At 43.8% G+C, this 25,843-nt stretch overlaps 1 protein-coding gene across 1 annotated transcript; it reads right to left on the bottom strand.

Annotated features, from left to right (window-relative positions):
• Nucleotides 1-1,475: 1,475 nt before the first annotated feature.
• MAP3K13 (mitogen-activated protein kinase kinase kinase 13) lies at nucleotides 1,476-25,358 on the bottom strand (the record flags this gene model as incomplete). Its single annotated transcript, XM_080623397.1, has 13 exons — nucleotides 1,476-1,577; nucleotides 2,251-2,548; nucleotides 5,040-5,110; nucleotides 6,500-7,244; nucleotides 8,244-8,381; nucleotides 8,908-9,024; nucleotides 10,207-10,316; nucleotides 11,267-11,375; nucleotides 13,408-13,566; nucleotides 16,514-16,672; nucleotides 17,324-17,515; nucleotides 17,980-18,163; nucleotides 24,857-25,358. 13 exons carry the CDS (start codon nucleotides 25,356-25,358, stop codon nucleotides 1,476-1,478), a joined length of 2,886 nt encoding a protein of 961 aa, XP_080479523.1.
• Between the last annotated feature and the right edge of the window lie 485 nt (nucleotides 25,359-25,843).

The raw sequence follows: 25,843 nt of genomic DNA, 5'->3' as shown, positions 1-25,843 counted from the left end.
AGGGCGACATCAGCTAAAGGGGTAGGGGGGGGGAATCGTGCTCTATCGTTTTGTTCTCTTTAAATATTGTTTTAGAAGAGTAGTGTTTGAAGGGAAGGCACTATGAGTTCTATCAGAAAACAAATTTTCTCATCTGCCAATGCCTCGGCCTGTCACACAGCAGTACTATCCTCACTTTCACCTGCAGAGTTTCAGCTTAAAGGAGAAACAGAGGCCTCAGGGTGCACCTGAGACACAGCTGTGACACAGCTACCATCAAGATTCCCTGTGCAACCCGTTTTGCACAAAGCCTGACATGAAGGGCAGGCAGCTGTTAATGCTTTCAAGAATGTACAGTGAATAAGGAGACAGAGCAGGGCTGATGCTCTTAATCTAGGCCAGTGATTCCCAGTCTTCCCCCTCAACACACAGCTCTCTGCTGGTTATCGATGCTGTTGTAGGTGAGAGACTGCTTCTCCAAGTCCAGTACAGGTATCTCCAGTTTCCTCTCCAGAAGAGTGCTCCGGCTCTGCAGAATGTGCTTTCCACGGTTCGCAAGTTCTTGCTTTTCCAACACTGATTCGATTGATTATTTTGACTGACCGAAACAGACAGGAGGTAAGAGAAGGAAGTAAACTGGGAAATGGCACACTGCATCTGAAAGAGGTTTCCCTGCTCAACTGGAGATCGACACTGCCAGAGTGAATCAAGGACGATGTTAAGAAGTGTTCTTATACCAATTCTCGAGAGGACGAGGTTAGAATACATTTGCAGGATCTCACAACAAAATGCTGATTAAAAAAAGAAACTAAAAATCCTTAAAATAAAACTCACTATTACATTCCTGGGGATGTATCAACTCAGAAGACCCTGGAAGTTAGCACCTCGGTGCCAATATTCTCCAGGAACATGTCCAACCTTCTGATTAAAAATGACCCAGCTGGTTATACTGAATACGCTTTGTTCACAGGTTACCCTCTAAGTAAGGTCTTTTTATGCTTCCTCATTTGATAAGACTGAGTGGTTTAGTTTTCTTGATCTGTTCTCCAATCTTCAGGGCCATGAGGCCTGGTCCCCTGTGAAAGCAGCAAGAGAATCCCCCCGCATCTGTACACAAAGCTGTCCAGGCAGGACTCCCAGGATGTTTCTCTGTAATGTGCTTGCTTTCTGAACTTAATTTTTTTGCAACAAGTCTGTGTGTCTATAAATACAATCCACTCTTTACAGTAAAAAGTGTTAAAATGTCAAAAAAATAAATATCCATGTTACAGTAACTAGATTATTCAATAAAATACATCCCTGCCATTCTTGATTGAAATGCTCAAAGAGAATTAATTTCATTTGGACATTTTCCAGAGATTCGGGTTATTGCAAATCACTCCTGGGGTGGGAAGGAGAAGCATCTTCTCTTCCTGTAAAGTGTGATGAAGGGGAATGAAGTGGAATCTCAGGGAAATCAAAATGCCAGTATCAGGAAGCTTTGGGGGAGATCTGTTTTACCAAGTAGCAGAGCTGCAGGGCTTATTGGTCCTGACTGTGGCATCAGAACACTCCCCTTCAGAAGAGTCACAGTCTGATTCTCCAAACTGTGCTGGGTTCTGCAAAGCAAAAGGAAAGGTGGAGACTTGAGCAACATTCCTGCACCGCAGATCAACCACACCATCCCAACCTGTCACAGCAGACAGGCAAAGGTCACAACCAGCAGAGAAGAGATTAGCAGCACACAGGAGATAACAGCGCACAGTCACCCTGTCAAAGGTCACTTGTGTCCCCTCAACAAGGGGACAGCAGAAAAATATCTGGTCAGAGCATTACCAAGGACACATGGAGTTATGAGAAGATGGCACAGCAGGTTCTGCCCCACCCCTCCCAAATACTTGTCAGACAGTAAAAGGAAGAAAATCATTCTAGCTTTACCAGCAAGACTGCCGACGGGTAAACTTGAGGCAAGCAGTTTATATCCATTCCATTTTGTTATCGATGTACTATTTTTATCCCACTTAATGCAACTGCAGATCTGATGGCCTCCCAACATCATGCTCATCTTGATCAGGAAGTTATGTACAGCTTGCTTTGTGCTACTTTCCCCCAGCTACTCATCTGGCCAGTTATAAGAAAGACCTATTTAAGCAGTTGCTTTGCTATAGTATATCTACCACAGCATTTCTTAGACAGTCATCCAACTTTCTGGCCTTTGGATTCCTTTCCATAACATTTATGGGGGTTTTTACTCAAAAGAAAGAAGAGAGGATAACTAAACTTAGAACTCACCTCACAGCTGTGTTCATCTGCACAAAGTTTGCCCAGAGACATCTGAGTCTTGACTCTTCGCACTGCACACTCTTTGTCTGAAAGCCCATCAGACTGGGTAGAGATTTCAATGGGGATCTCTGGAGTCTGGGACAACATGTCCTCCAGCTTCTCAGCCAGCTCATCTTCCAGCTTGGCGGCCAGCTCATCTGGACTGTTTGAATGATCACTTGTGTTCCCCTCCTCTCCATCTGACACAGAGAAGTTCTCCGAGCTGAAGGTTGAGTAGGACTGGCAGCTACTGATGCAGCGGTGAGGTCTACAAACCAGGAGAGTAGATCAGCATTCAGCTTGTATCACAGTACCTCTGACTGCAGAGAGTTCCCTGGGTGCTGTGCTTGGCTATTCTGTTATACCTGGCCTTGACAGACTCCACTGCTGGTACCTGTGCAGCCCCGAGTGAGCTTTTCCCCAGGAGCACACTGCCAGCCAGAACACTTACAGCTTCTCAGTTGGCAGGTTTCCACACGTGCTCTCACTGCACAGAGTAGGAATGAGCTAGACAGCCAGCACAGCGTTACAGTTCAAACATCAGGAACAATGCTTCTGACATGTAGCAAGAGCAGCCCTCTTTCGGAACAGGTATCACAATCAAACCCCTCACAACATTAGTAGCGCAGTGAATGCAAAGTGGCTGCTACATTCTCACACAGGTTTCCCCAGCGAACTTCTCATCCTCCTTTCTGAAGCATGACATGCAGAGCAGATTTTTGCACCTGTACTTTTAACTGGCATCTTCAGCACAACATGAACAGGGCTTCCCTGCTGTAACAGGCAGCCTGGGCTGCTCAATCCTCTTCTCCCTAGAAGACATCACTCAGGCACAGCACATGCAATACTGCCTGGTTGCTTCTCCACGCTGGGCTGAGGACTTGATGCTTCCAAAAACACCTTTGAGCAAACAAGGTTCTATCCCTTTCTAGGGATAGAAGCCTTCACATCAACTCTGAGAGTCTCTTTCCCACCCTAAGAACACTCCTCCAGCTGAGTCATAACTGATCTGCAAGGCTGGCAGCAAGAGCTCTGCAAAGTGCTGGACTGCCTTTCTTATCTTGAAGCTATGGAAACCTACCACTGTTTGAATGATGTAGCTCAATATCTGCATCTTTAAAATTCATCTGTTCTTATTCGGGCTTGTCTGCTACGTGTTCATATTAGCTGATCTGCTCTGGAGCATAGTCTTTAACAGTCCTTTGTCCTAAAGCAAGGCTGTACTTTAATATACAAACCTAAGCTGTATCAGGTTTCAAGCTAATTCAGTTGGGAAAAACAGTGATCCCAATAGCCAGGCTAGAATTTAGATATGTGCACTCAAAATGAAAGTCATCAGTTACTTGAATGTGGAAATTGCTTCATACCAGGATTAAACAGTAATAGCACAAATTATCAGTTGGCTGATCATGCCAGGAGACCCACAACAGGTCATCAGATTGAATTTAGGAAAGGCAATTTGTCTTCCAAGTTAGTAAATCACAGAAGCAGCAACTATCACACAAGAACTGTATGAGTGAGAAAGCTCCTCTTAGTTCAGTGCTGTCTCCGACCCTAAGCAGGAAGACATAATCTGGGTAAAGTATGAGAACAGGGTGTGCAGACAGAGCCTGCTTTCTCCTGGTGTATCTTCCTGGTTTGTATCACTCAGCAAATCCAACTTCCGAGCTGAAGATCAAACCTGCAGTGCCAATAGCCACTGATGGATCTATACTCCATAAATTTAGCACTTATTACGTGTTTATGTTTTGATTTCCACAGCATACCTTGACAAAGAACTCCACATCCGAAAGCATTTTGGATGGAAAAAGCACTTTCTTTTTTTCATTTTAAGCTCCCATTTGCTTCATGAAGTGTCTCTAACATGAAAGGTATCATTCTTTGTCCATTTTCTCCACATAAATTACAATTTCATGCACCTCCAGTACCATCTCCCCTCCTGCTAGACAAGTATTTCACATGGACTTAATCTCTTTTTTCTGTGGAAACCACCTCTAACCATTCTTGTCAGATATTCTCAGGACCTTTTCAAGTTTTACCATGGTCTTTGAGGTGGGGCAATGAAGTTGGCATTCAAGAGTCAAGCTGCAGATGTGCTGTGAATGTATACAACAGCAGACACGATTTTATTTTCTTCTCTGCTCTCTTCCTAACAACCTTTAACCTATTTGCCCACTGTATCACTTCTGCACTTCAAGCAGCTGCTTTCATAAAGCCACAGCACCAATTCCATTATCTATTTCCTGAGTACAGAACTGTAAAGCCCACTATTACATAAGCTTCAGTAAGAATGCCCCTCAAGTCTTGTTTTACAATTAAAATCATCAAATTTGATCTCCCATGTCACCTATCTCTTCAATCCTACTTGAATTCAACTACAAAGGTGCTGGAGTCTGCTCCACTGCAGCACTAGTTAATAAACATTTGAAAGAGCCCACAAAGGGTCCCAACATTCAGGAAGCCTGAATCTGGTGAAACAGATGTAGCAGCTTATTATTATAGGCTGAATAATGTCATCAAGTGTGATTCAATTGTGCTATAAAAAGCTTGCAGAAGAAAGGCTGTGCTGAAGATACCACCTCAGAACAGGCTGAAAACAGCAAGCGACCATGGGGGAAAAACTGAGTGTGGACAGCACACACTGGACGCGATTCTGTTCTTTTGTCAGCACCTCTCACAGCTTCAATCCTGGTGCTATGACAGTTCTCCTCCTGAGTTTTGTCCCAACAGAGACTGATTAGAGTGAATTCACCTTTTACCTTTGTCTACGAGGGAACTCCACTTCACTGTCTACTTCGCCCTCTTCCTCTTCTGAAGAGTCATCACCACTCTGGCAGAAAACAAGGACAAGAATGGTATCACTGGTGAAAGAACAAACATGCAACTACATGGTTGCCCTTTGGTCCTCCAGGACAAAGTCACAGTGTCAGCAGCCTGCAACAAAAGGAAAATAACCTGCACATCAGTGAAAATTGGCTCAGGCGTCTTCTCACCAGGAAATCCAGCAGTCTTCATGTTGCCGTTTCTGAATTTGGAGTCATTGGCTTTGAAATACACTGGAGTACTTCAGCAGGTATTGAGTACATAAGATTCCAGATTTTTACAGAAGCAAATTAAGTAGTTAATACCATTCTGAAACCCATATATTTATTATTGAGGTGATCTAGCACTCTCAGCTTTACAACTTCAACCCTCTTCTGCATGAGCACATCATGGAGCAGGATGTGGGATGACATAGCCTTTGCTGGTGGGTTTCACCATCTAGGAAAACTTGAGTTTTGTTCCATTCTCTACCTCAGCAAGCAGAGCCCTTTATTCTCCTTTTCTCATCCAAATCCACCTCCTGCACTCTTGGTTTTTGCAGCCTCCTTCTAGCCTACCCAACCTGCCAACCCTTCATTCAGAATCAGCCTCTTATTTCATCCCATCCCATTGTAATGCGAGGTCCTCCTCCCTTCATTCACGACCTAAACCACACTCTTGGTCTCATCCTCCTTTTCCTTCAGTTTTACACCCAGGCCCAGTTTTCCTACTCTTTGAACTCACTCAGACTGGTTCCTACTTCTCTCAACAGCTGGATGGAAGCAGGAAGAATGAACTGTTTCTGTACAACTGTGCTGTAACATCTTTTCGAACTCTCGCAAAACCTTCACAAATACATGAGAACTATGACTGTCAGTCAAGGGGATAGTTTCTGGCAGATGCAGCAAAAGGCATGTCCCTGAGACGATGGCAAATGTTGAATTCCTGTTCCAAGACACAGCAGTGCTACAGATTCTCAAGGAAACTGTTACAGGATATTTAACACCTCCAAAACAATGCAGTTACCCCCTCCTTTGTTTTGAGAAAGGCTTGAAAACATTTTGAGACAGTTTCTACAATAAAAATTCAATGGACTGAGCTGCAGCTCAAACAAAAACTCACTAAATTGCAAGTAACAGACCTAGGCCCTATCAAAACCCCATATGACAACCCTTATTATTAGCAGTATGCTCCAATATGCCTACAGTAGTTCTGACATTAAATATATGTCCAGATCACAAAGTGAAGTTCAGATAGGCATTATTTCTTTAAGATAAAGTTTTACATGTAACTCTACTGCTATGTGCATGGGAAACATGGCTTTGCTACTATCCTATATCCAGACACCTCCTTTTAGTGGAGAGGGAAAAGAGGAACAAACTTTGGGGTTTTCTAAATCACTACATTTTGTCCTTACCTTCTGAAGGGGTCTTGCTTTGCAAGGTAGCACTGAGGAAGCCATGTGCTGAGGAGTACCTAGGGCAGATCCTGACTTACAGCTGTCAAAGCCCTCTTCATCCATCTTCTCAATGAACTGAGCATTTTCATATAGGGAAACAGATGTTGGTGATTGAGAATGGCTCATCCCTGTTTCAACAGATGACACCTGCACCTGACCACTGTCCTCTTCCCTGCACTCTAGACAGGAATTATATGGATCTGTTTTGCAACACTCCCAATGATCAGCTTTGCTTTCTTTGCTCTCCAGGTTCCTTCGGCAATCTGCTTCCATGGCAGCAGAGATGAGGTCGGGGCTAGAACCAGACATCCGCCTTTGCGCGTGGTTACTGAGAGGGCTCCGCAGCGCTGCTGCAGGGCCAAAGTACCTTAAGTTGTTTGCACAATTGGCAATATCTTGTCCGTGGGCATGAAGCCGTGAGTGATGGCCATGTGGATGGCTGTGGCCAGGTTGCTGTGGTAGGCCGGAGTGATGAGAAGGATTATGAGGTGGAAGAGGAGGTGCATCATCTTGCACTGGCTGGTTTTTCAAGATCCCTGCAAAATCATTGTAGCTGCCTTTGCTGTTCCCTCGGCGGTGACGTGGCTTACTGCGGTAGCGGCTTTTGCCACTCAGCGTGGACATTTTGGGACTTCCTGAGACTGGTGAGCCATTGGATGCTGCTTCTGTGCTGGGTATGCCCTCTGACTTCAGTAGATCTGGCCTGAGAGACAGTCAGCAGAAGTTACTCATTAAACCACACTCAGATGTGACATCAGCTTGGAGCCAGGATGAAGAGGCAACTGTAGCCATAAGCACACCCCACTTTTTAAAATCTACAGGCTGCCCTCTTATTCAGCTGTTTGACTTGTGCATTTAGTTTAATTTAATTCTCTCTACTCAATGCCCTTTCTGTTCAGCTTATCATGCTCTACACTTTTTTCTTGGTGCTTTTTCCAATACATGCCATATACTCTCCTTTTTCCACTCTTACTTTGATGTTCTGCTCCCAAAATAGCTCCCTCCTAAGACCTTGGTGTAGGGCACATCTCTTACTATGCACTCAGTGTGACAGGGTCCCAATCTGCTGACGGTTATCAGCCTGCTCATTTCAGAAGCCTGTGTGGCTATTATTTCAGAAGTGATTATTTACTGTTAATCAGGACTCTCTAACTTCTGGAAACCCCAGAAAACAAAGAAGAATAAGATAGACAGCTCCCCTTAAAAAAAAAAAAAAATCTCACTTACTGAAAGTCATGCAGAAGAAACACAGCTGAAAAGGACAGCATGAATTCCCAAATCTCTAATCCCAATTTAATTCCTCAATAATGAAACCATCCTCCCTGAGGACTGGCTTATTCCCACAATTCCTTACCCCACTTATTACCATTCAAGTCAAGGATGATCTAAACTTTTGTCCACTTGGACAGTTAGAAATTTGAGACATACATTAGACACCTTCTGTCAAAGCAACATCATCTGTGAAAAAATTATACAGACCAAAGAGCTCCAGAAAGCTGCCCAGGTAGAAGGGATGGCAGAATTCATTCCTTTCACCTTAAGATAATTAAACAGATGTGGTTCTGAGGATCAGACCAGGCCCAAGAGTGAACACCCCTTTGGCCTGTCCTTTGTTGTCATCAGACTCAAAGGCAAGTAAGCTGTCTGCTAATCTCAGTGGGGATCTACCGATCTACCTGGCACAGGGCTAGGTTGCTCTTACCGTTTAGTCTGGCTGCCTGGTTTATGGGAGACCCCTTTCCTCTTCATCAGCTTCTCCACTGTATTGGGGTGGATTATCGGTCTAACTGGGTGGCGTTTGTAAGTCCCAGGGTATTTCTTTTCCACTGCTTGTTCCCTCCTGAAACATGGGGAAGAAAATCAAACCTCATAAAACAGATCAATTCTCTCTTTATCCAAGTGCAGCGCCTGCAGGGCAGAAGCACAGCTCCACTGCAAGCACACTGTGTGCCTGTTTCTCAGCTATGGCTGGGTGCAACACAACATGCAGCATGAAAGGGTACAACCCTTTTCTAAATCCTCTCTGCAGAGATCAGGCAGTTGGAACAGGGCTCTAGCACACAGTCCTGAAACAACACTGCTTTTCTCTTTACAAAGGGGCCAAAGGATGCCAGCATCACATGGGAAAGGTGCCTTTCTCCCAGTCAGTGGACACTGGGTAAAGATATGTGCACTAAGTGGTCTGCAGTAATTTCCTCTTAAGGGGCCTCTCTCTGCTTGCCAGCTCTTTACTTACCCTGTGAGCTTGTCAGGGGACACTAAATCTACAAGTGCCACTGTGCAGTTTAGATGTGAAACACTGGTTTTTTGATCCTGTATGCATATTGCCACATGCATGGCGCGCCGTTATGCGTAGAGATACATACTTTATGAGCTCCTTCTCACGGACCTCCAGCTGCAGCATAATAGCACTGAGCTCCATGTATAAGTTATTGGCTCGTTCCAGTTTCCTCTCATAGTGTTCACGGATATCCAATGCATGTCTGAAAAACAGAAAAGTTGTTATTCCATAGTTCAAGGATCAAAAGAGGAGGATAAGTATAGGTGCTTTAGGAAAAAGCCTTTTAAAAGCCCAATTTGCCAGCTGTATTGCTCTGAACCTCAGACAGAGATAACAGTGAATGACAACTAAAAGCTTAATACAGCAATGAATCATTGTGTGATTGAGAAAGCATTTCAGTCTTGAAAGAGTGGCAACACTTCTCACTAGAGAAGCTGCAAATGCCTCACATGCATCCTTTGGCCAAGCCCTGAGCATCCTGTTTGCACAGAGAAGAGGCTAAATCAGCTTCTAAAGAAACAGGGAAAGAAGCTATCCCTTTGTATTTCACAAAAAGCAATACGACCCTATAACTACTATATAGCTGCAGAAGACATCTTGACCCACAGCTGAAAGATGTGACTATCAAAAGCTCCCTAGGGCTAGGGAACACTCATCAACAACTACATAAAACTGCTAAACGAGGTTTTCTTTAGACTCTCAAGTTTGACATAGAACTGCTACTAAGTGGTTTATGTTTCTCTGCCACAACTACATTTGCAAATGTGTATCACAGAAGATAACACTTTCTTAAATAAACATTCTTTCATTGTTAAGCTGGTGTAATGTTCAAAATGAATTTCAGTAGGCTGGTAAATTGGAGTGTGCTCACTTCTCTGGAAATAACTAATCCAAAGAAAGTATCAGGGCAGAGAAAGCTCACAGCAAACTGCAAGATGCATTTTCGAGTGAGGTGGATATTCAGGGTTCAGGGCTGTCAACACACACAGCAAAACTCAGGCAGAAACATTCTGTGGTAAACACATAGGCCTTTGCCCATCTTGCCTGGAGCAAACTGCTCAGACTGCCCAAAAGCAGAGAGAGTTTCTACTGTTTTGCTCTCTCTCTCTAGATTCCCATCTGCCAAGTAGTGTTCAAGGTCTAGGGCATGCCCACGGAAACTTCAGTTTCTGGACTCACAAGGAATTTAGGCTGCCCAAATTTATACCACCTGGAATACTGCATTCTGTTTCGGGGTCCTCAGTAAAAGAGGAGCATGGAAACATTTGGGGGCTAGAGCACATGCCCTGTGAAGAGAAGCCGAGGGAGCTGGGCTCATTTAGCTGGAGAAGAGAAGGGCTGACTGGGAAAAGTGAGCAGTAAACACAAAAGTCTGTCAACAGACCTGAGCTCTTCTCTTCGCCGACGAATCAATTCTTCATCCAGCCGGTGGATACAAGTTCCTTCACTTTTAATTTTCTCAAAATGTTTCTTCACTTCTTCTCTCCACTCAGCCTAGGAAAGCAATTTACCTTTAGGTATTTACAATGAATCGGGATCCCTAGCTGCACCAAAGAAACACTCTTGGGCAATATTCTTTGTGTCTGCAGAAAATTACAGGTTTGGGTTGAAAACATGTTTCTGGTAATTCAATTATTCTGGGTAACAACACTGCAGCATGTTCAGCTTTTTCTACTGGCGTTTTCATTTGTGCTCCAACTAGTTTAAAATATAACTGCATTTTTTAAAACATATTTTTAAGAATTCCTAAAGCTCTTTTCATCTTAACACAACATTTTGTTCCTTTTGCCGTTTAAAGCAAACAGAAAAGCTTATGATTTGGAAAGCTATATTCATGATAACAATGACCGTCACTAGGGTGATACCAGCTCTGTTTTCCCCTTAAAGCCCTGGTGCTTGCAGGCTGAATAAGTACACCTGCTTCTTCACATAAACCCCAGCGCCATATAGATCTTCTCTACTGGAGGCAATGTTTCATTCTCATTCCCTCCTTGGAAGCAGACAACAGCACACTGGGTAGGACTCAGAGGAATCTTTGAGAACATACTTTTAGATCTTTTCTGGAAGTCACAGAATCCTGTAACAGCTCTTTGTCCCACTGGCTGCCTGCTCATCTTCACTATGAATGCAATGGTTCTGCTCTCAGCAGTCTCATGGTCTCCTGTACAACAGTACTGGGAGAACAGCTGGGAGCAGAACGTCTGAAGTCAGCAGTCTGAGGGAGAAGTGAATGAGACAATGCTGAGTTTCTGACTCATGTCAGCAGCTGTATTAGTTTGTGAAAGTTTGGGGAAAAGATTTTTCAAATACTCATCAGTTTGCTTCTCCCTAGGAGTCAAACTGAAATCACGGATCCAGACTTCTGCTGTACTCAGTGCAGCCTCCAAAATCAGATCCTTGGAGCTAACTCTTGTACTCATGGGCTACAGCCATTCTACAGTTACCTGCGATTTGAAATAGGTTTCCTGAGGAGTAGCCAGCACATCAGCAGATGCAATATCCAGGTGCATCAGCGTTTGCCGGAAAGAGGGACGATTCCGGGGCTTGCTCTGCCTGAAGCAAAACAAATACCCAAACATGAAGTGAGGTTAACACTGCTAGCTTCTCCTATCATTCTGAAAGGCTTTCTCACTAGAGCATGTTCTCTGTATTGTGTAGCTGACGGATTAGAGCAAAGGAGCTTTTGTGGCTTTCTCTTTTTCTGAATATGAGTTGCTTTATAAACATTTTTGGTTTGTGACGATCTATTCTGAAGACACACAGAGATGAAAATCATCTAAAATAGGAAAATGTGTTTACAAAGTGAAAGACAGGATACAAACTGAAACTGTTCCTAACTTGTTTGTCAAGACCAAACAGGTGTAAGTTCATTATCCTGGTAATTTCCAAATTTTAGAATGGTAATACTCAATCTAGTAGAGATGATAATTTACATTCAATGAAACAGGGTGTTTATAAACACCAATGTCTCTATGTTGTCACATAGTACATGCCTGAGCCTACAAGTATTGCAATGCACTAAACATGTAAGATCACATTCAAGTACAAAAACACTTGTATCTTTGAGAAAAGACACCAGTACTTGAGCTTCAGGACTGAACCCACCAGACTTGTTGCATGGATTAGGTGCCTAGGACAAGAAACAGCTTCTTCAGTCACCTCTCCCCTACAAACCACCTACTCCCACTAGGTGGAGATAAAAGTGTATGTACTCGGTGTTGAGAGCCACACAGACTGCTGCCTGCCTTTTGCAGCCATGCCTAGAAGCACAGCCAGGTAGAACAGTCTCAGCACAGATCCTGCTCCAGCTCACAGTCAGGGGGGTAAGCAGCCACCTGAAAAGGTCCGTAAATGCTCTCGCCTGTTTTTCCCTTTGTGCCATCAAGAGGAGGCTGGTAAAATTCATGGAGTGTGAAAATGCTGAAGACCCCTTACACTCCATGTCAAATGCAATTACAAAGACAAAGCATTTTCCATTTCTATACCTGTAAAATCCTGGTTCCATAAAGAAAGCTTTAATTTCTCTTTGTCCAGTTTAAAACCCAGTCACTTACAAGTGGGTTTCAGAGTGAAAAATCATTTCCTTTCACTCTGGAGGCAGTCTATAGAAATTTTACCCCTACTCTCCTTTTATCTCATTTTCTTTTCCCACAGAGCTACCTTGTATCACCTACTTTGCTACAACAAAGCACGCACCTCTGTGAAGGCTACTGAAGATGACCTTCATGCTTCCTGCTCCTAGTATCATAGAATTAACTAGGGTGGAAAAGAACTTTTAAGATCCTCAAATCCAACCTTTATCCCAGGACTGCCAAGAGCACCACTGAGCCATGTCACTAAGGGCCTCACCTGCACAGTCTGTCAACACTTCCAGAGACTGTGACTACCACTGCCCTGGGCAAACTGTTCCAATGTCTGACCACCCTTCTGGTGAAGAAATTTTTCCTAATATCCAACCTAAACCTCCCCTGCTGTAACTTGAGGCCATTTCCTCTTGTCCTATCACTTGTTACTTTGGAGAAGAGACCAGCCACCTCCTCTCTCCATCCTCCTTTCAGGTAGCTGTAGAGAGAGATAAGTTCCCTTCCTTTTCTCCAGACTAAAAACCCCCAGTTCCCTCAGCCACTCCTTATAAGACATGTGCTTCCAGACCCTCCATCAGCTCTTCTCTGGATTCCAAATCCTGATTCACACTGGACAGCTGACTCAGAGGTAATCATCGCCCTGCTGGGGCTCCCATCAAGTTCTACTCCCCCACTTCTCTCCTGTTGAATTCCTTCCCCCTCACTAGCCTGTCTCAATAGCATCGCCCAGTCCCTCCCTTACCCATCTGCCCAGCAAACCAGACAGGTTGCTTCCTGCTTCCTCTAAGCAACAAACGTCCTCCTGGAGTCCAAGCCTGCTGCCACAAGGATGCAGAATCAAAATGTTAAAACTTACTGCTCTCATGACAAGTGTGAGAGCATTCAAGAGCCCTCTGCTCTGGGCTCAACACCATGACTCTGGTTTCACTGGTTTTACTGGGAGTCTGGCAAGAGCAGTGAGCCAGCCCTGGGTCTGTGCAGTGTGGGGTTCATGCTCTTACCAAGTCTGCTTCATGAGGATTTTGAAGCCATCTGGGCAGGTAGAAGGGACCGGAAGGTGCAGGCTGTTGCTGCCCACACCCCAAATGATGGCTGAAGAGTCCACATCCTTGTAAGGTATCTCTCCTGTAAGCAGCTCCCACAAAACTACCCCAAATGACCTGATGAAGAAATAAATCAGGATAAAAGCTTCTGTGTGAATTCAATTTAACAGAAACACCTGGAGCTTGAAAAAAAACCCCACTGTTTGATCTGAAATTGCAAGAAGGTGTAAGTGTGTTTACATACTACTTTTTACCAGGTAACTCTTCCTTCCCTGCCCCAGCACTGGGCTGAACACCAAGCCACACTGGGTTTCACCCACCCTTCCCTATTTGTGAGATTTTAAAGAACCTGAAAGCACATTTTCTGCACAGCTTAAAGCTTACTCCTGGTAAATGAAAATGAAAGTTAGCTTTCCTCAGATAGACATTGGTAAGAACAGTCAAAACATTATTCTACTAGTTACTCAGTTATTTCTAACTGATAAGTGTCTTACAGAGAAAACACATCAAAGGTTTTGTGGGTTTTTTTAAACACCTCAACTTTGTTTTCCCTAGACAAAAGCTCCCTCTGCTGTTACATGTACTCCTAGGTAAGAGTTTCATAGCCTTGAGACTCAGCACTACAACTACGGCAACATAGAAACTAAGAAGCAAATGCAACATGTCTAAGTGACAGTATCATAAGCACATGCAGTCTCATCCAGTATTTCTTTTGTGCTGAAGAAAGGTAGGCTGAAAGGGGAAAAAAATAATTAAGAGAACTCTTCCTGGAAAAGAGCCTCCTATTACAAGAACTGACAGACACAGGTGAAGAAACTCACTCTGCTTCTCTTCCTTAGATCAATAGGGACCAAAACCTTAATTTATAACAGGAAACAGTTACTTGTTTTATTTACAATCTTCACTCAATAAAACACCAAAGACATCTCAAACCACTCAATACAGAGGTAAACAAAATGCTGCTGAGAACCAACACCACTCTTGCTGTACATAAACAACCACCTGCGATGCGAGCTGAGGTACAACCCTCTCAATTTCAAACCCAGACATATCACCTTACCTGCCTGCCTCATCCATCTGCAGGACACCAGCCCTGCCAAGCTTGCTGGCAAGTCAAACCAGGTGAAAAGTGAGAAGTGTGTTTCTGGCTTGTACTAATATCAAGTTGCTTTTAGTAAGTACAGACGAACCGCCTGCGTCTGAACAACCAGTCAGGAAACAGAACTTCATGTGAAAAACGCTGCACTTCCAAAGCCTGTGGGCTTCAAATCTTGGGGGGAGGGGAGAAGGACCAGAAAGCAAATCTGAACATTTTTTCCCTCAAAACATTTTCCCCTGGGCTGCAGGAAAGCATATGGGACAAACTACCAGGACACCCCATCTGGTTTCAGCTTTGTTATGATTAAGAACTGACAAAGGATTTGTTAATGATTAAGACAAAGGATTTTCAAGACTCCTGGTAAGATTATAGATTTCTTTATTTTTTTAGCATGCTGTAAAGATGAAAGAGAGCAGACGTATATAAGCAGCTCAGGAGCTGTTCTCATTTGTTGTCAGCATTCATGAACATCACTTTTACTCATCTTGGAGAAGGAATGGATATCAAGGAGGAGTTTGAGCAATTGCGACTGCAGTAAACTCCGGAGGAATTTGTACCAAAGGCACCTGTAGGCTTGCAACAAGAAGCAACATCTCTAAGTCACTGAAGAAAGGAGGAAGGGAGTGGCCAGATCTTCAGCAGAGCAAGCAGCTGGTTTTTATTGCACATGATGCTCCACACAATATGGAGTGGCTTAACCTAATCCACTCTAAAGGACAGAAAGATGAGAGTGGAAATCCAGCACCATGCCTCCTCATGAGCCTGTGATACAAAGGAAGGAGCCTCAAAAGACAAATGGCAAGTGTGTTTTCCTTCCAAAACTACTCAAGAGTTTCTCCTAGAAGAGCTGACTCTACTAAGGCCTGCTACGTCCACACAAAATGAACATACAAAACACTGTGGGCACAAGAAGATCTGTATACTGAAGATTACAAGACTTTCCCTGTCCCTTCAGGAAATCTTGACTTAAAGTCATGACCTAGCTCTGAGCTACAACACCAGCAGCAGCCTGCTGTGTGACTCCACTTGCACTCTGAACCACCCATGGCTTTGACTTGCAGCTTCATGCTGCGCAAGGGAGATGGCAGCATCTGAAGCTGAAAAAACACAAGGAAGAAAATTCATCTCGGCTGGCAAGCAGGAGAAGGGCATTCACCCTGGCTACTGACACATATAACAAGGCAGAGACATAGTTGCAGTTCCCTTGAGGACCCCAAAAACTGTGAAGAGGCAATCCCAAAGGAGCTCCAAGGCTGAGGCCTCTCTCAAGCACGTTTAATAGCATGGAGATCTGAACCTTCCCTGTGTTCCCTTGTACACAGAACATTTCATGTGGGACAGAAAGAGGCATTCAAAAAACTTACAATGTATCCTGGTTTCATCCCTCTCAGGCCCAGAGTTAGGGGTTAGACTGACTGGACTATAATCCTGTGGCTGTACATACAACAGGAGAGCCCACTATAAGGAAGGTGAAAGCTGGTTGGACCCTTCAAGCTAGCAAAGTAGAGGCCTCCCTACAGCTCAAGTGTGGCCCTAAAGAGGGTAGAAAGCAAGTGAGAAACAATTTGGCTGCAGAAGTTGAGGCGGCTTCTGAGCACAAGGAGTGGAAGAAAGCTCTGGCCTGAGTAATGACACAGGGAAGAGCTGTTGCATTTGCTTACTGCAAGACACCGACAGCCTGCACTGAGCCTCACTAGGTACCTTCAGATCTCAACACACAGCTTTTACATGCGTATGTCATTTCTCTTTCCATTATAGCCATTATAGTGCATTCCATTATAGTTCAATAACAGAGTTCAGTGACTAGGGAGGTGGAAAAAAGAATAATCTACCGCAGAGCAAACTGTACCCATGCTTAGGATGAGAAAAGAGCACTAAATATGTAAAGTGCTAGGAAATCAAGCGGTTTTAAAACCTTGGCCAGAAAACAGAAGGTGAAGATACTTAAATGTTAATACTACTCACCAGATATCCACCTTTTCAGAGACGGGCTCATTGCGTATCACCTCCGGGGCCATCCAAGCCACAGTTCCCGCAAAAGACATTTTGGTACTTTTATCACTGAGCTCTTTAGATGTACCAAAATCTGAAATTTTTACTGCATCTGTGTGTGTAACTAAAACACTAGAGAGAGGAGAGGGAAGAAAAAACAAAACCAAGAGAAATCAACATTTACACTGGGAAAAAATCCCTTCTTCATCAACACGAACAGTTGATGAGGCCATTCTGTTCACAACTGCAGTACAAGAACAAAGACTATGCATTTTCACCAATGAAAACACTCACTTTCTTTGGGGTGGTTATGTTTTGTGCCTCAAATGCATTTCTAAATGTGACTAGTCAAAAAATCAATCTTGATAAAACTGCAAATTAACAAGTCACTGAAGAGTCACTGTATCTGGGGACATTGGAGAATTGCAGTAAAGCTGTCCTTCAAACCACACTTTAAAGCATCTAAAAGTATGCTCTTAACACATTGTCACAGTCATGTCACAGGCTAAAGAAGTGATAAACACCTAGGGAATAAGAATATAAGCAGACAAATAGTTTGAGTCAGACAGCAACAGAGAAATGAGAAAGATGCGTTCCAAAAAACCAGGGAAATAACAAAAGAACAAATAAGAAGGAAAAGTAAAAAAGCAAGAAACAACAGAATATCCCATTTTCAAAAAGGAAAAAAAGTAATGGGGATTTTGCCCTAACTTTAAATTATTCCTCAAGGAAAACAAAAAAGACAACCACAACTGAAACATGTTCAAGTAGCTAGAGTCTCACTTTGGTGACTTGAGGTCTCGATGGATGATTTTGTGAAGGTGCAGATAATTCATCCCGCTTGCAATCCCTGTGGACCAATCCACAAGCAGCCGAGGGGTGACTTTCCGCCCTGCTCGCAGGACTTCATAGAGCTGTCCATGTGCACAGTACTCCATGATAATACAGTAGCATGGGGCTTGAGTGCAAACTCCCCTGTCAAAGGAAACATACAGCTAGTGAGGACCAGTAGAGTAAAAGTCCCAGAGCAGCTCTCAAAGGTGGCAGTCAAAGGGCAGGAGAGTAGCCTATTTAGTCTGCCTGGCCGAGGCTCTGCCAACAGCTCTCCTTCCTGAACAGGAAGGAGAATGTTCCTGCATGCTTTGGACAGGAGAAAGCTCATTTGTGGCAGGGGTGGGTTTCCTTCAACCTCCACACCATGCAGATTTGTAGGGTTCACTGCATGTGAAGTGCAGTATTAGGTGAGAATGGTGTCCACAGCTTTGTTTTCACCAAAAGCTTTGTTTTCACCAAAACATGCGACAATTGAAGAGGAAGGATGACCATCCATTTTTTTCTACAGACAGCTTAGTTCCTGGGTTTTAAAATCTTTGTCAGGATACATAAGCAAATGGTTCTTCCTGTGTAAAGGTGTATTTCTAACAAGTTTCATAACCTACTTGAACGCAATGATGTTAGGATGCTTGAGCTTCCGCAAGTGCTTGATATCCGTTTCATTCTGATCTCTCACTTTCTTGATGGCCACCTCCTCTGCCCGGAATTTGCCCAGGAAGACAGCTCCCTGCGCACCACTGCCCAGCCACTGCAGCTCCGAGATCTCCTCAAATGGGACCTCCCAGGTATCTAGGCACAGGCAAGCAAAGGGGATAAAAGACCAAGACCACACAAATGTTCTGCTTTAAGATCACGCCAGGACAGCACCTATCATCTCCCTTGCTAAATCTCAAAGGTGGACTGTTTTGGAAGTAGTAGACGGCATCTTCTCCCATTAGAGGTACAGCTGAGGCACACATCACACACATTCACCCCCAGCACCCCTTTCATCAAGCTCTTCTCCCCCACCACAGTCACATCCAGCCTGCTCCTTCCCATCCTCCCAGCTGCCTTTTCAACAGAGCTCACCACCACTGCTAACCACTCAGGTGAGCTGCTTCCGCTTGGCAGGCAACAATTTAATGTACCAGGGACACCAGATTAACAATTTAGGGAAGACTACTCCAAAACTGAACGAGGATGGTATCTCTTATGAATTACATAAATGTTTCTTTTCATCTCAATAGAGTCAATATTCCCAACTGACAGAAAAAATATTGAGGGTCATCCGTCCCTTACCCAAAATAGGGCAAAAATAGGAAATAATAAGTCAGAGATAGCAAATTATAAACCACAGACCAGCAACCACCAAGTTACCCAACACAACGCACATTAATCACCACCACCAGTCACAGAAACAGACCTTTCCCACACCAACATTGGGTATATCAGTGCCAAATAGGCTAAAAAAATCTTAAGTGATTTCTCCTCTTAGCACCCAAATGCCTCTTAAGAGGATACTGCCAGAGTTGTCCAGCAGCATTATATAAACTGTTTCAAGACAGCTGTGCCCATCAGAACAAAAAGCCTTGTTGGCTGTGAGTCACCTTGAAATTACCTTAACATCCCCCAAACAGCAAGATAAAAGGCAGGCAATAGTTTATTTACTGTAACTCAATAAATGCCTAAGTTAAGAGAATAAATTATTTAGCAGCAAAACCAACAAGCAACCCTCTGATTTCTGAAATAAAAGCAAGCTGCACCTGTCCAGATCCCTATTTCAGATGTCTAAAAAGATGTGTCTTCTTGTTTCATACAGTTTCCAAGCCGTTGGGGTGTTCCCAGGACTGCAACTGGGATGATGCAGAAGTGTCTCTTTTAGCTACTGTCACCACTGAAGGGAAAGTTATATACCAAACTGCCTCTGGACCGATCCCAATTCACATCTTCCCCTCCGATCATTCCTGCAGCAGTCAGCCACTAGCTGGATGTCTCCTGCCAAATGCCTGGTCTCCAGGCATGGCCAGGGAAAGACATAAGCTCCCATCTGGAGACAGATCCCAGCACTCTGCTCACTGAACTAGAAAAAACCATGTTGTTCATCTACAGCAAAAATTTCCTTCAACTTGGCAGGGCAAAGTTCAGTCCTCAGCACATGTTTCCTCACAGACAAATCTATTTCTCATACTGATACATCCACTTGCAACCTCACATCATATACAAATATAAAGAGTGCCTGCAGCTCTCAAGTGAAAAAGCATTAGAACTAACCCCAGTAACCATGGATTGGGCACGGATAATCCCTATCCTCAGTTTTCCATAATGACATTGTGAAGGTGATATTGTGTACCAGTAAATGTGTCCTTTGGTATTGAAGCAAGAACCTAACAGAAACTGACGCAGGAAACATGCTGAGACCACTATCTGGACCAAAGGACAGTCATGTATCTAAGCATTCTTCCTCACCAAACAGCTTAAACAATTTTTTAACACAACACTTATAATTAGTATTTAATTCTTTATAGACATTTACACATTAAAAGAGAGTTTTTTAAATACAGAAAATAAAATAAGGAAATCCATCAATAAATTGAGAATATCTGTATTTCTATCTAATTCACAAATGCATTGTTTTTGAAAGAAGGTGGCAAATACAGATGATCTGTGTTCGTTGATGACCACTATTTTTGCAACATTAAAACTATCCCATTGTACTGAAATAGCCATTACCTTTACCCGTGAGAAGCTTGCCTTTCCTGTACAGGGCAAGAAACTTCCCTAAAGCACCCAAAGCACAGGAGCAGTGATGGGTAACTATATCGCTGTCACCTAGGAGCCCTAATTTGCTCTTAGTATCACCTATTAACCTCTGCAATGGCAAAGGCTGAGGAAGATTGTAAACAAAGTAAGCGCAAGTTCATGCACTTCTTCCTGCAAAGCCATCTGTCATCTTGTGTTTATTCAGTAAGATACATACTTTCCCATATCCCTCTCACACCCTGATCATCAGGAGCACAATTCAGGGAAGGAGTTTCAGTGCAGCAACAATCAATGAAACACGCTACATCTTGGGGAATTTTAAGAAGAACAAAGAGCCAAACCATATGGAACATCTAATGCAATGGTAAGACAAAAGTAAAATTAAAACACTCCACTGAATAGGAGCACGTTCCTACGTTACAAGGCTGCCAGCATCAGCGACTCCTTTGGGACCCATAACACAGCAGGCACTGAAAAGCTTCCTAAAGAAAGTGATGCTGGTGGAGAAAAGCACTGGGCTGCGTTCAGTTGAAAACCAGGGTTTGAGAGCATTTTCTACTACAACCCAAACCCATCTACTCAAATATGTAAATTACCATCTAAATTACCCTGCATTTGTGCTCCCTATGGCTGCCTGGGACCACACTCAAGGCCAACAGGCTGACAAGGGTCAGTAAGACAAAGTTAGTCTTACCAGCTCTGCAGAGAGGCAATGGGCGAGACTGGAAAAGGGAGGATTCAACACACCACCAGCTGAATACAGATGAAAGTCGAGACCATGCACATCACCCAAACAGCAGGTCTAAAGCTCTGCCCACTGCCTGTACAGACCTGTCCTGAACAGCCCACAACACCTTGAAGCAAAGAATGGTGAATTACTGCTGTCCCAGCGGTGGTACATCTACACAGCAGGTACAATGAGAAACTGAGGTCTCTGTCACCTCAACCAACAGCTTGAAACAGAAACATACATGCATAAACCAGCTGAAAGAACTTGGGTGCCTGGCCATGATAACTAACCATAGTTAAGTCAAAGAGCTTGTCCAGAAGAGTAACACCTCAGATGATCAGCAGAGTGACTAGGAAACACATCTGGACACACTAATCAAGACCAGGCTGCACCGGCAGCCTTGTTCAAAAAAGACCATTACCACTGCTTGCCTAAACATCCTTTGAGATTGCACAGACCTTGATACAGCACTCCTCTTCCACCAGCATATGACAGACCAGGATGGAGCAGTTTTTATTCCAGACTGTTCTGGGCCTAAAGAAAACCATGGGATACTTCCCCTAAATAAATTAAAGTGTAATAGGAGAAGGAATTACGCAAGAGCTTGTGTTTCTAAGGTGATTAAGAACCATTTGAGTATAATGATGGGAATCTGTTTCCCATGGGGAAGAAACACAGGAGCAGCCTGAGCCAATCTACTTGAAGCAAATTTTGCCATTTGCCAGCTCTGGCTGCTCACCAGCACTGGCTTTTTGACAAGAAGCATCTCGGGTTTACAAAAACCCCCACAAACACAAGCACACTTTGTAAAGCACCTCACTGCCCAGGCTGACACAAAAACACACACACTGGTGGTAAACACACAACTTGTGAAAGGGAAGGTGAAAGCAGCTCCTGAAGACAGATTCTTAATCCAAAGGAAATAGGTTGGAAGTCTAATGAGTCTGTAGAAAACACAAGTCAATATAAAGTGCTAGAGTCCCAACAATCCAAATTAAATAACTGGGAGACATAAACTAAAGAATTAAGTATATCTCCCTGAAAGCACTCACCAACAGCCTTTAGAAATCACGGTAAACAACTGGAAAACATTGTCAGGAGTGATTTTATGGGTCAAACACTAAATACTTAAAACTCAGATAATCAACCTACAGCCACTCAACAATACAGAAGCAAACACTCCCTGCAGGAATAGCTACTCACCAAGCAGGTAGAGCATTAACAGTAGCAACTGGCACTGCTTAGTCAACCAGCAGACCATCCTGCAGCAAATTCCAGTTGGCCAAAGCTCTGCCCAGTGTGGGTCCTCAAGGGAAGCACAGAAATGCATTCCTCCTGATGACCACCTCAGGTGTTGAGAAGCAAACTCAAGTACTAATTTCAACACAAAGATAATTTAGAATCTTGAAAAAGTTGTTCTTATCTTTACCCCATTCACCAAGTCGCAAGCCAAGCCTTTGTGGGCAATATGGACTCAAGTATCAGACACCTGCAAAAGAGCATGAAACCTATTTATATTTTGCTACTCGCAACCACACCACAACCTCACGACCACTACATCCTAAAATTTGGGCCTGCAGGAGACCCAAAGCAGGTGAGCAGGGATGCCAGTGAGCAGCACAAACTACTAGGAAGCATCTGCAGGTAATGTGAAGCTCCCCATGGCTTGAGGTCCAAACTGGTCTCTCACCCCTGCTGCTGATTCAGCCCAACACAAAGAATTGCTCCTGGATAAGGCTTAAAGTATTTGTTTCATGAAAAGGGGAAAAAAATCACCTGCACAGATCTGTGGCACCAGCCCAAAGCTGTAAATAAACTCCCATGGGAATGAAAGGCTACCACAAGCCTCCATTTACTGCTGAAAGAGCCAGAGACATTTCCTCAGCCTGTCTCCTCCAAGGGTACAGCACTTGCACAAACACAAACCTTGGGATGCCAACAGCAAACTCAAAGCATCCATGAGTCTATGGCTCTGAACATGCGACAACACTGAGAACAGCAAGATACTTGTGTGTGTACGAATTGGAGCTCTGCGTGTACCCTCCAAACACAACAACGCTCTCAGCTGCCCAGTTTCATTAGTTAGCACGTCAATCTTTTTTATTGGTGACTTTCACACAAAAGAAAGTGTCCCCGGTGAGCCATTCAAAGCACATATTAAACTGTGATCTTCCATGCACCTGCTGTCCCAATTACACATGAAATACAAGCTTTTCATCTCACAGGTAGCTTTCCTGAAGCCACCCATCTGAGCTCACAGGCACAGGCAAGCACTTCACAGCAGGCAGCAGGGAACAGTCTGACCAGGTGAGATAGTGCCTGCATGGAACAATCACAGAATTGCTGGAAGCAGCCAATGTAACTCTGCATCTGTAAACTATCCAAGGAAAGTTTTAGCTTCACTAAAAACCATGAGCATCCAAACCAAAGCAGTATAACACAGGCATATTGACACCACACCTCCTTTGAATGTTATCCAACAGCTCTGAAGCTTCTTTTCCTTTACAAGGGAGACTCCCCAGACAGATGCAGTCTCTTCCAAAACTCACCACATCTGACTCCACATGTTGTGCAATCCCCCCAATAAGTGCTAATTCCCCAAGGAGTTTTCAGTCACTTTTTTTATTTATAGACTCAACCATGAGTGACATGCTGAGTTTACAACATGCAGACAAAACTCAGAACCAACTTTGCCAAAGGATGCCAAAATCAAGCCAACTCTTGCTGAGCACACGGAATCATAGAATGGTTTGGACTGGAAGACACCTTAAAGCTCATTCAGTTCCAACCCCCTGCCACAGGCAGGGACACCTTCCACTAGACCAGGTTGCTCCAAGCCCTGTCCAACCCGGCCTCGAACACTGCCAGGAATGGGACAGCCACAGCTTCTCTGGACAATCTGTACCACTGCCTCAGCACCCTCACAGGGAAGAACTTCTGCCTAGTATCTAATCTCACTCTCCCCTCTGTCAGGTTAAAGCCATTCCCCCTTGACCTGTCCCTACCTGCCCTTGTAAAAAGCCCCAACATGTCATTTAACAGCTCTGTTCCTTCATATTAGGTACTGTTCCCCTACTCTGGGGCTTAGATATGAATCACTCAGATGGGTTTTCTAACCACATATCTTACGATTTGTCTATCCAGAAAACTATCTGGTTAATACTGAGTCATGATCATGGCAATACAGGAGACTTCTACCCCATGGATTACGATGATGGCCAGGCTGTTCCCATTTATAAGCCTCAACCATTTCAGCTCCTTAATTCTTATGACAGCTAGTTCTCTCCCCATCTGCCACTTCCCTTCCCCCTGTGCTAGGGGAGAAATTAGACACCAAAGGCAAAGCATACTTTGCTCTTTAGCTTTCAGTAACCCCTAAAGATATATGCATGCCACTGACTGGGACAGCACTTATTCCCAAACTACATATTTTTTATATATGTACACACACACTTATACATTTATACATCTAAGTGAAAAAGATACAAATGTTAAAGGACATATTTCTGGCATGATAAGTACCGAATGATAATTTAAAGAATAAAATTACTTCTGAACAAAAGTTCATGTAATATGCCCACAGAGAAATAGTACTGTTATTTGGTGATCAACTGGAGATAGCCTTCACACATCCATACAGGAATACAAACGCCTTCATCAATGTTTTTCATCTGGCATGAAAAAACTGAAGATATGAAGTAGCTGGTACAATCCCCGTGTTCAACACAATTATTTCTGATCCTCACTTACACAAATACTCAGTTCAGATTCAGAGCTTGTCACAATGGCCCAAGGCATAGTTCAGAACAGGCAATTGGTTTTGAGTCCATTACAAGCTTTCTTTGCTACAAATGATAGCCTTTGGCTGTACAGTGCAGACTCCTCTTTGCACCCATAGTAGGGCTACACAAGACAAAAAGTGATCACATGGAAAGTTAAGGAAAAGCCATAGGTTGCTCTCCTCACCTTCACACATTCCCCCAAAAACAATAAAGGTTTGCTTCCCTACTTACCTTGCTGTTGCAGTTTGTAGTCTGTGGAGTATGCCTTGCCTATGATGTTCCACACAGGCCTCAGACAACCAAAAAGTCCCTCAAGAAACCCACCGCTCCCACTGCCTGATCTGTTGAACTGGACTTTAACATCATCTGCTCCACTGTTGCTCTCTCCATCCATAGTGTTTCTGTTGCCCTGAGGAATGGCTGTTTCAGACTCATCCTGCTCTCGCAGCTGCAGCACACTGTTCTCAAATTGGTCCCTAGAGTCCTCGCTGATGCTGGTCAGCACTGCTGCAGTGACCGGGCTGCTCACGTTTTCGATGAGGTCTGCCTGCAGCAAGCCCTTCTCACGCACATCCTCTATGAGCTCGGGGGATGGGTGGTTTCCAGCAGGTGTATGCTCATCATGTAACCTACTAAAGTCTTTATCTTCACAGAAAGCTTTGCTGATCGAGTTTGGAGAGGAAGACAAGCTCAGGCGCTCCTGAGTACTGGCCATGATGCAGTGAGTGTGCATCAAGGAGATGGTCTGAGCTGGTACTTAGAGAATGAGTACAACACAATTCAGATGTGACACATGGAGCCAGTACCTGAAACGAGAGGATGAAGAACAACTTTCACATTTTCAGGTAAGTATTCTCACTACGTGCACTTTCACCGAGGTGAGCTGATAATTAACCAGACATTCCAGACGACTGCTGATACTTAGTAAGTAATTACTGCCCTGAAAGAAGCAAATAAATTATTCCAACAGAAACTGCACTCAGACTATACTCTTGGTAACTTGCGACATGAATTACTTGGTAAACAAACACCACAAGTTTTAAACAAAAGCCTAAAGGTCAAAACCATGAAAATATGTTTGCAGCAAAGAGCTGTTTCTTCATGGTTAACCATGGTTACAGCATTTATCAGACTCAAGCTGAGCCTCAGATGTTTCCCCGCTCAGGTATGGTTTGAGTCCAGTCACTGTTTCTGGGTCTGGCACAGTCCACAAGTTCA

The sequence above is a fragment of the Psittacula echo genome, assembly GCF_963264785.1.
Source record: "Psittacula echo genome assembly, chromosome: 7".
In the NCBI taxonomy this organism is placed as follows: Eukaryota; Metazoa; Chordata; class Aves; order Psittaciformes; family Psittacidae; genus Psittacula; species Psittacula echo.
This window is presented reverse-complemented; position numbering and strand designations above follow the sequence as displayed.